The sequence below is a fragment of the Bison bison genome, unplaced genomic scaffold, assembly GCF_000754665.1.
Source record: "Bison bison bison isolate TAMUID 2011002044 unplaced genomic scaffold, Bison_UMD1.0 scf7180017864068, whole genome shotgun sequence".
Taxonomy (NCBI): domain Eukaryota; kingdom Metazoa; phylum Chordata; class Mammalia; order Artiodactyla; family Bovidae; genus Bison; species Bison bison.
In genome coordinates this window covers 8,484,967-8,496,282 of record NW_011494640.1, presented here as the reverse complement: position 1 = coordinate 8,496,282, position 11,316 = coordinate 8,484,967, and the positions used below count along the sequence as shown (strand labels likewise).

Genomic DNA, 11,316 nt, shown 5'->3' with positions numbered 1-11,316 from the left:
AATTAATACCGTTAATTAAAAGCCATTAAAGGTACCACACCCTCTGATGGCACCTCCTTACCATGATATTCTCTATACGTGTGTGTGCGCTCAGTCATGTCTGACTCTTTGTGACCCCATGGACTGTAGCCCACCAGCCTCCTCTGTCTGTGGGATTTCCCAGGCAAGAATACTGGAGCAGGTTGCCATTTCTATCTCCAACGGATCTTTCTGACCCAGGGATTGAACCTGAGTCTCTTGCATCTCCTGCTTTGGTAGCTGGATCCTTTACCACTGCGCCATTTGGGGAGCCCAGTCTCTATGCACAATTTATGCTATTTAATTAATGTAACAGGTCCATAGGGAGGTGGCCTTGTGTTGATTTTCTAAGTAAGGAAGCTAAGGCACAGAGAAATCAGTCATGGTTATACATCTCGTAAGTGATGGAGCTGGGATCTGAAACTAGTCTACATGACTTAAACCACATGTTACGTTGCCTCTCACTGTTGCCCCTCACTAGTTCTTTTCTTAAATTTTTCTTTTAGGGCTGAATTGCCATCAGACTTAAAATAGGTCTTCTTTAAAAATTATAATGTAAAGGGTAGGAGGGGAATTGTCCTGAAACAGAAGGAAAACAAACCCTTCCCTCTTCTTTCCCTGCTGTCCTTTCCCCTTTCCTCATCTTCATGCATCTAACTATGTGAGAAGAAAGGAAATATGCCCTGCCTTCAATATGTCTTTCCATAGGAGTTAGGAAAAAACACATTAATGGTGTTTTTTCAAATTGAGTTAAAAATCACATAGCATACAATTAATGATTTTGAAGTTTAAATTCAGTCGCATTTAGTACCATTGCTGCTGCTGCTGCTAAGTCGCTTCAGTCGTGTCCGACCCTGTGTGACCCCATAGATGGCAGCTCACCAGGCTCCCCTGTCCCTGGGATTCTTAAGGCAAAACCACTGGAGTGGGTTGCCATTTCCTTCTCCAATGCATGAAAGTAAAAAGTGAAAGTGAAGTCGCTGAGTCGTGTCCAACTTCTAGCGACCCCATGGACTGGCCTACCAGGCTCCTCCGTCCATGGGATTTTCTAGGCAAGAGTACTGGAGTGGAGTGCCATTGCCTTCTCCGCATTTAGTACCATTACTAGTATGTTATTCCCTTTTTATGTGTTATATATTTAATAGCATACTCAAAGGCAGTATGAACTTCTGTTAAGAAACATTGAAGGAGATTTCCCTGGTGGTCCAGTGCTTAAGTCTCCGGGATGCCACTGTAGGGGTTGAGGGTGTGATCCCTGTTGGATTACTAAAGTCCTGCATGCTTTTCGGTGCAGCCAAAAGATCAAAGGAAAAAAAAAAGAAACATTGAAGGAATGGTTACCTTGAGGATTGTCTTTCTGCCAAATGTTGGGTTGACTTGTTATAAGGAATAGAATATGTTTCAAAGTCAAGGGTTGGATGTAGTCAGATAATCATTTTTACTTCAGTTAGTTTTTTTTTGCCAGTGTTGCTCATCTCTGCATTTGGATTGCTGATATTTGTTTGCTCTTTATTCTCTTTTAGGAGTATTGTTTGCTTTGAAAGTTCTGAACAACCATTGTTGCCCTGGAGGCTTTGTCAACGTTTTGGGCTTTCCTGTATCCAACAGATTTGCTTGTTGGGTGGAACTCTTGGCTATTCATTTCATCTCGCCAGGGTGAGTGTTTACTCTTAGAGAATGCAAATGAAGGACCTGATATTCCATGGAGAAAGAATTGTAGTAATAATGAGGTAACCCGTTCTCTTTTACAGTGAAGTTTGTTCTTTAACTCTAAGGACAGAATACAGTTAATGGTTTTAATGTCAGATATTCCTGTGTTTGAATCCTGTCAGCTACTGAGCTGTGTGATTTTGATGTACTTCTCTTATGTGAGTTTCCATTTTCTCACCTTTTAAGTAGAACCTGGTACACAACTTAGGGGGTTAATATTAACCAGCCTGTCAATTAGTTAATTCTAATAATGATAATTCAGAGAGGCAGCTAGAAACCATATAATTTTAAAGATTAAAATATCAAAAGATATTTTACAGGACTAATGCTTTTAAGCCACTTAAGTTGTGAATTGTCTTGGTGATTTGATGATAAGCAGATTTTACCCACAGTCTTGACATATGAACTGGATCAACTCTGAACTGTTTTGGGTGGACTGAAGCACAGGACCCCATTCCCTTTGATTCACCTCAATGTCACTGTGGCTGTGTCAGAAGCACCTCTGGAACCCTGGAGCTCCAGGGAATACAGTTTGGGAATCCCTGACATCTGTAACTTTTCCTCTACAGATCAGGACAAGGAAATTCAGAAGGCTTGGAGACTCATTGAACAGCTGGTGGTAGATACCAGGCTAGTTAGGATTCCAGCCTTCTGATTCCTGGTCTGAACGTTCCCAGGGGAGTGGGGATGGAGTTGGTGGTTGCTTTTCCACTCTGATTCTTTTTTCTACTTTCTCTTCAGAAAAAGTAGTGAATCATTTTTTTATTTCCCTACCTTGATTCTTTTCTCTGCTTTCTCTTCAGAAAAAGGAATGAATTGTTTTTTATTTCCCTACCTCTTCCACCAGCTGCACTTCTCTTAATCTGTGTAATGCAACTGGAAGCCCATGGTTTGCACATTTATTTTTAAACGCTGGGGACCTGGAAGCTATTTGGAGAAGGGAGAGATTCAGGAAGGTTCAGAAAGAAGTATGGATATTTTTTGGCTGCTTTTCTTTTCAGTAAGGAGCTCTTTTGTTTTGCTTTTGGTTTGTGTGACTATGTTGGGTGTTGTACTTTATTTGAGAGTGTTCTCCTTGGGCTGCGTGTCAGGCCAGTAACCTTGAGTCCTTCTTTAATGCTAATTTCCCCTCCCGTCAGGGCAGCCTTCGCCAGCTGGTCTGTAAAAGGCAGTGGTGTGGCCGCTGAACTCCACTCATTTGCAACTGTATTGTTATCTTGTGACAGTTCTACCAAGAAAGCCTAACAAAATCTTCAAAGTTTTCTTTGAAAAAGGGTCCAGTAATGTGTGTCCCATATCTGAACAGCCCTCTCTATACCTTGTCACTCACAGCTCCCTGACTTGCTCGATGTGACTCGGTTCTCTGTGTAGACCAGAGACTCTTGTGTGTGAGGGCAACACCCAACATTCATATGAAAATCACTCCCTCTGGTACTTGAACTTTTATTCTATAATGAATCCATTGAATAGCTGTGCCTTTAATATTCTCATGCAACTATTGCATAAGACTCTCATCTTGCATTTTTATTTTTTAGCAATACCACCCCGCCTCCATTCCTTTTACATAGAAAAGACATGGTTGCATTTTTATGTAATATGCTTATTCTGCATGGAGGGACCTGATATTCTGAGCCTGGGAATTAAATGGAATTTCCTTTGAAGTCTGAAAGACTAAATCTTTTGGTTTTTGAAGATTTGACTACTTTAGAATGATAAACTGATGATATCCAGGCATCTCCTTATGTGTGTGTCCAGTAGAGACAGAGTTGAGCGCTGGTCCAGCAAACCTAAGAAGGGAGTGCTTCTTTGAGAGGGATCTTGGAAGAATGGGAGAAACCAGAGCTCTGCTGTTCCGCATTATTATTCTCCTGGTGGTTGTCAATTAGAATTTTCATTGGGAAAACATTGTAAATCTTTAGAACAAAGCCTGCTTTATTGATGGACTTAATGAGCTGCCCTTTGGGAGGGGAAAAAAAAAATCTGCCAAGCAAACATTTGTGGCCCTCTGTGTTTTATGAAATCCACAGAATTAGTAATTTCCCCCAGTTAGGGAGTTTTATGGAGGGAAGCCACTCCAAACAGCCAGCCCTGTGAGGGGTATGGACCTACACAGCAGGGTGAAGTAACCACTCTTCTTTGCTGGGCCTTTTGCTCTTGATACTGAAAGCTCAGCTTCTCTGTACACCAATGCTGAATCAAATTTCAGAGACAGTTTTGGGCGAAGTAGAAAAGGATAGTTTTGCTGCTTTGCCAGTCAAAGGGGGACACACAGCAGGTTCAATGCCCTCAAAACCTTGTGTCCTCACTTGGGGAAGATAGAAGTGTTATAGTAATTATTCGAAGAGGGAATGATCAGTCCATGGCCATTTCTTCTGATGAACTGGTGGTGAGGAAAGTAAGAGTCAACATCATCAGTTTTCAGGTCCAACTAGTCTGGGGTCTACAGGCTTGTGGGCAGCATACTATCCTTAATCATTACCTCTCCCCTTTGAGCAGGGGTCAGTATCCACAGAGCAGCTCAGAGAGGTTGTGTGTATCCATTGATGGAGAAACAGGACCTTGCCTCAAGGCTGCTCTTTTGACTGTTTCTCCCTGGCTTTGCATCCTCTCCCTTCCCTGATTAACAACTGCTTGAATCTGCCCACTGGGACTCAGGGAAGGTCCTGGAGGCTGAATGAAGGCTGTTTCCTATCGTCACAGAAATGGGGGCCACAGAGGCCTTGTGCCCAGGAGCCCCGCAGGGCCCTGCACGGTGTCCCTGTCGCGGCTCCCGTGTGTGGCTTGTGCCAGTGACAGCTGCACCTCACTTGGTCGTTTCCTTTCCCTGTGTGTCCTGGGACCCCGCTTGGTGGTTGTGTCTGAAGAAGTGACCCTGCTCCTAAGGTGGCACAGGAGGGAGGAGATTCCAAAATTCTAATTTTCACCTTAAAGCTCAAATTTTATTGACAGTAGATACCACTGGGTTTTTATGGGGTTTTTTTGAAGGCTCACATTGTTTATTTTTAAGAAAATGTGTGCCATTTTCCATTTATTTAACCATGGGCAGTCAGTTTTTCTTTCGAGTAAATGTGATGAGGGAGAGCCCTTAAAAACAGTGGCCAGTTCATCTCATAGCTCAACCAGCCACACTGGTGCTTTACTGGGAGATAAGCTCCTTAGTTGGATATAGAGTTGAAGTGCTTTTTGCCTATTTCCCATTTTGTCACATAGCATATGAAAAAGATGTATGCTTTTTAAGAAATTAAAATTTTACTATTTATCAAGGATATTCTTAAGCAGAGCTTCCATTTTTCTCTTTGAGTGTGAATCTGTGGCTGTGAGACACACAGCAACTCTTGATATTTTGTTGGAGTCATTGCCTTGATTCACTTGATTCAAACAGCCAAGCCACAAGCAGTTGTAGCTTTTATGTTGTTCTTGTTTAGTTGCTAAGTCTTGTCCGACTGCTTGCAACCCCCTAGACTGTAGCCTACCAGCCTCCTCTGTCCATGGCATTTCCCAGGCATGAATACTGGAGTTGGTTGCCATTCCCTTCTCCAGGGGATCTTCCCCCCCAAGGGATCGGATCCCTGTCTCCTGCATTGGCAGGTGGATTCTTTACCCTTGAGCCACCAGGGAAGCCCCCGTTGCTCTTATATCATTAATTAAAATGCCAGTACATGGGAAAGGGCAAATAATGCCTCAGTATTCTTATGAAAATAGTTTGGACTTCATGAACTGCCGGAAGGGCCTCTGGGACCTCCCGTGGTCCAAGGAGCCCACTTTGAGAATCACTGCTCCCAGCTCTCTCAGGCTGCCTCTCTGGCACTGCACTTCGCTGTGTCTTTTTTTTTTTTTTTAATTTAACAAAAATTTATTGATTGCTTAGTATATCCCACTCCAGTGTTCTTTTTTTTGTTTGTTTGTTTTTTAATTTTATTTTATTTTTAAACTTTACATAATTGTATTAGTTTTGCCAAATATGAAAATGAATCCGCCACAGGTATACATGTGTTCCCCATCCTGAACCTTCCTCCCTCCTCCCTCCCCATACCATCCCTCTGGGTCATCCCATTGCACTAGCCCCAAGCATCCAGTATCGTGTATTGAACCTGGACTAGCAACTCGTTTCTTATATGATATTTTACATGTTTCAATGTCATTCTCCCAAATCTTCCCACCCTCTCCCTCTCCCACAGAGTCCATAAGACTGTTCTATACATCAGTGTCTCTTTTGCTGTCTCTTACACCGGGTTATTGTTACCATCTTTCTAAATTCCATATATATGCGTTAGTATACTGTATTGGTGTTTTTCCTTCTGGCTTACTTCACTCTGTATAATAGGCTCCAGTTTCATCCACCTCATTAGAACTGATTCAAATGTATTCTTTTTAATGGCTGAGTAATACTCCATTGTGTATATGTACCATAGCTTTCTTATCCATTCATCTGCTGATGGACATCTAGGTTGCTTCCATGTCCTGGCTATTATAAACAGTGCTGCGATGAACATTGGGGTACACATGTCTCTTTCCCTTCTGGTTTCCTTAGTGTGTATGCCCAGCAGTGGGATTGCTGGATCATTAACTTGTATGAAAGGAAAGATGGTAGCTTCATGCAGCCAGGGCTGGGAGAGAAAGGGAAGCAGTGAAGTATGCAAGAACACATGTAACCATTGAAATCGCTAATTAACAATTCCTAATTAGCCTGAACTGTTAACGCTTTGTCTGAAGGAGAGTGGCCACTTGTCTCTGTCATTACAGGGACTGATTATAAGTTCTGTTCCACATGAACTTAGATGCAGGGAACTCTGGTCCTGCTTTGAGTTCTGTCCTTGCTTACATTTTGTGATAAGGTGCTTCTGGCATATTCATCTAAAATGCAACACGCATGTTCTTTCTTCCCCAGTAGTGCTGGGATAGGGAACATAAAAGGCATACCTTGTGTTTGAGTGCCAGTTGACACCTCTGTGGAGTTAGCTTCGTAGCAGTCTGTTGGACTTTTGCCTTGGGAATTAGGACTGAGGTTGAGGAATAACAATTTGGACGATGATGGTTACATTGTCTCCTGTCCCACATGTTCTTCTAGAACTTCACTTAGAGATGGGGTCTGGAGCTCCTCCCCCTGAATTGAGTGGGTTTGTGGCTCATTGCAGTCAATAGATGGCAGCAGAAATGCCATGTTACTTCTGAAGCAAGAAGTCCTTTGCCTTATGAGTGGCAACACTGGCCCGTGGAGCCCACATTCCCTGGTTCCCCCATGCTGTGAGCAAGCAGCACACAACACGTGAGTGAAAGGCTGTTAGAAATAGCCGTGTGTCAGCCCAGCCTCAACATGGTGGGGGCGACACCAGCCCCCCGTGTGCTTCCTGAATTCCTGACCCACAGAATCTGCAAGTGGAAGAAAGCAAGTGTTATTTTATGCCTCTGCATGTGGGGAGATTTGTCCTGTGTAATGCCAGACAGGTGAATGGAAAAGAAGTGGGGAAAGTAGAGTGAAAAGCAGAGGAGTACAAAGGACAGTATGGGAGAGAGTCTGGAGTGAAGGTGGAAGAGAGCCAAGGAGGGCGGCTTGGGGAGGAATGCATGCTGGGATGCTGTGGTACCGTGGGTCACGACAGCATCCCCCATCAGGTAACAGGGCTTTAAAGCAGCGGTTGGCACTTGGGGGTTCTAATCCTTTAAAGAGTTCTGAAATCAGTGTAGTGAGACCCAAGCAGTGTTTGAAAGAGAGAGAAAGGAAGAGAGGAAGGAAGGAAGGGAGAGAGGAAAGAAAAGAGAAAGACAGACCAGTGTTGAATGTGGTAAGGGTGTTATTTCCAGGCACTTTTGTTTTAGGTGTATGTGTGCTGCATTTCTAAAGTGTATTTTTAGTGCGGGACAGTACAAAAATTTGGGGAGGTGCTGCTTTAAAGCAGCTGTTAGTTGCTTAAACTAGAGTTAAATGCATTTACTCTAAGGTCCGGGACATTTATTGTCTTCAGTGGAAGAGCTTTAGATTGCCGGGTCTTGAGGGACGATGAGAATAGGCTGTGATGACAGATTTCTGCCAATTTATTGTTTTTCATTAGAATAAGTAGTAATTCACAAGACTTATTAATTAATAATCATGCCAGCTCTCCAGATAGCTGTCTATATGGATATGTGTGCTCACAGATTTAGACTTCACCTACCTAAATCAGAATTGCTAGTAACGATTGCTCAGTTATAAACATTATTCTTAAAAATCCTTTGGAATTCAAGAGAAAGGGTTAGTCTAGAGCAAAGGAGACGATGAAGTATAAAAGTTAACACATTTTGCCCAAAAGTGCAATGTTCCTTTCCAAGCTTTTTAATATATTGATAGATTCATTTCCAATAGCTTAGTAGAAAATAAAACCCAACTGAATATAGGGTTAAAACACACCTTGGGAGTTTGTGTAAACAAGCAAATGACAAATGGGTAAATCCAATGATACCCAAGTTAATTGTGCTTTGGAGAGAAAGCTCCTTTAACAAGATGGACACATACACACTGCTGTATTTAAAACCGATTACCAACAAGGACCTGCTGTATAGCACAGGGAACTCTGCTCAATGTTATGTGGCAGCCTGGATGGGAAGGGAGTTTAGGGGAGAATGGATACATGTATATAGGCCTACTCCCTTCACTGTTCACCTGAAACTCTGACAACATTGTTCATTGCCTATCCTCCCATACAAAGTAAAAAGTTTTTAAAAATGGCCTGAGGGATGAGAGCTAAGGAGGAACCGTGGTCTTCTCAGGGCCAGGGAGGGTAGTGGCAGCTCACTGAGAGGAGAGACGGCAGCCGTAAGAGATTCCTGTTTTCCAAGTGTAGGTTAAGCTGTTTTTTCAAGAAGTTATACCAATTCATCATGTCATTTTTGTCAGTTTTAATGCAAATTGACCTGTATTGGAGGGGCCATAATTTTTTTAAAAAACCCACTTTTTTAGTAGGTATAATGTATTGTTGCCAGGTTGTTTGGTGTGTTTGTGTATGTGTGTATATACAAATGTATTTATTGGCCAGGGTGAGCATTTTCTGAAGCATTGTTTTTCTGTTTATATTATACAATGACATCTTTTATTTTGTATCTACTGGCACGGTTGCATTTTTCTACTAAAGTTGGATGACACATGTATATAGAATTGATACTCACCCTCTGTTTTATTTCATGGAAGCATGTTTTCACAGCCTGTTAAGCAGTTCAGCTTGAGTCAACATTCCAGGACTCTCCTGAGCAGATTCTTCTTCTGTATTCCTTGGGGTGTCCATTTATACATTTCCTTCCTTCTCTCTTTACAGGCTCCCATAAGGGAAAGTTGCGTGAGTTATAGAAAGAGTGAGTGAGTTTGTTTGTCTCCCAGGAGGGCTTACAGTTGAACAGAGCTCAAGGTGAGAGCAGTACTTAACGAAAGCAATGATTCCCTAGGGTTAGGTTTTATGAGATGAGAATGAGAACTTTGGAGGCAGAGAACTTTCCCTCCCGTTAGGCCTGGAACTTTTTGAGGGACAGAGGAGTGTATAAATCATTTCCCTGGCTCTGGAGTCCAAGCTTGTGGCAAGAGAGAAGGCCCGTCCTTGTCCTGGACAGCTGAACCATCCCTGACCACTTAACGAAGAGCCTCAAGCTGAATAGGAAGTGCATCAAGAGCAGAAAAGAATTTTATCTGATTACTGTGTTTTCTTCTTTTTTTTAATGAGAGATTTAGTGTAACAGTTTCTTTTAAAATCTGGTTATATTACCTAAAGAATTAAACTGAAAAGAAAGCAGTAGCCAAATGAGAGTGTAACCTAATTTCTCAGCTCCTAATTGAAAACCAGTATATTCATGCCTGCATGGCATGGCTCATAGCTTCATTGAGTTACTCAAGCCCCTTCGCCTTGATAAGGCTGTGATCCACGAAGGGGTATTCACTGTAGGAAAGTTCAAAATATATACAGATAAAGAACACAAATTGCCCATAATCTCCTACCCGGAGAAAACCACTTTCAGCATTCTGCCATTGCACACCCCTCCCCTCAAACTCAATTCTGTTTCCTACTTTCTTGTTTAACTTGTTACAAGCACAGCTCTTCAGAAGCCTCAGCTTTAATGGTTGTATAATGATTCGTGTTGTAGTTTCCTTATTTTCTCATTCACTAATTTTACATGCTAATTTTATTACCTAATCATGCAAATTAGAAGTGAGAATGTTTATTAAAGCATTATTTGCTAGTCTTGGCTCCCAGATCTGAATATGTCCTTGGAGTAGATTTCCAGAATCAGTTCATGGGTTTGAACTATTTTTCATGGCTCTTTTATTCATTTTTCTAACTTGTTTTCTCTAAGCTGGTTCTCATTTACAGCCCACCAACAGCATATGGGAGTGCCTACTTCTCCACTTCTTGACCAGACTGAGTATTTGCTATATTTTTTTTAATTTGATACATAACAAAAATTGTTTCCTTACTGTTGTTTATAATCTTTTGTTAGTGAAATGGGACAACTTTGTATTCCTTTCTAATAAATTTTATTTCCTTGTCCATGACTTATCTTTGTGTCCCCAACATGCTTTCAAGATGCTACACAACTTAGTGACTGAACAATATGAATAAATTAATTGTTTATTGTTAATGAGTGGTGATACTGAATTTCAAGGGGTTCTTATTAGATTACATATACTAAGGGACCTTAAGTACACAGTACAGTTTTAAGTTATGTAAATAATAACTTGGGGCTTCCCTGATGGCTCAGTGGTAAAAAATTAACTTGTAACAGAGGAGACTTGATTGATCCCTGGGTCAGGAGGATCCCCTGGAGAAGGAAATAGCAGCCCACTCCAGTATTCTTGCCTGGAGAATCCCACAGACAGAGGAGCCTGGTGGGCTACAGTCCATGGGGTCACAAAGAGTTGGTTGTGACTGAGCAGGCACACACAAATAATAACTTAGTGTTTATGGGGATTTTTTTTGTCTGATATTAATCGATAAAGACTTAAATTATAGCTAAGGACAGAAAATCTTTTACACTGAAAATAAGAAATCTGATAGGTTGCTTTAGGAGTAGACTGAAGACAGGTTTTACCTATTTGTATGTTTTAAATAAATAAATTTTACTTTTTAGAATAGCCTTAGATTTACAGAAAAATTATAAAGAGATACAGAAAGTTCCCCCATAACTTGCACCCAGTTTCACCTAATTTTGACATCTTAATGTCATGTATGGATATGAGAATTGGACTTTAAAGAAAGCTGAGCACCAAAGAATTGATGCTTTTGAACTGTGGTGTTGGAGAATACTCTTGAGAGTCCCTTGGACTGCAAGGAGATCCAGCCAGTCCACCCTAAAGAAAATCAGTCCTGAATATTCATTGGAAGGACTGATGTTGAAGCTGAAACTCCAATACTTTGGCCACCTGATGCAAAGAGCTAACTCATTTGAAAAGACCTTGATGCTGGGAGAGACTGAGGGCAGGAGGATAAGGGGAGGACAGAGGATGAGATGGTTGGATGGCATTACCGACTCAATGGGCATGAGTTTGAGTAAACTTCGGGAGTTGGTGATAGACAGGGAGGCCTGGTGTACTGTGGTCCATGGGGTCACGAAGAGTCGGATATGACTGAG

General features: G+C 41.8%; 1 protein-coding gene across 2 annotated transcripts in view; it reads left to right on the top strand.

The window, feature by feature from the left end:
• Positions 1-11,316, top strand: part of RHBDD1 (rhomboid domain containing 1) — a 135,747-nt gene that overhangs the window by 29,139 nt on the left and 95,292 nt on the right. For both annotated transcript variants that reach the window (XM_010837049.1, XM_010837050.1), the window contains one exon: positions 1,542-1,674. In XM_010837049.1, coding sequence (XP_010835351.1) covers positions 1,542-1,674 — 133 coding nt within the window. The remainder of the gene's footprint in view (positions 1-1,541; positions 1,675-11,316) is intronic.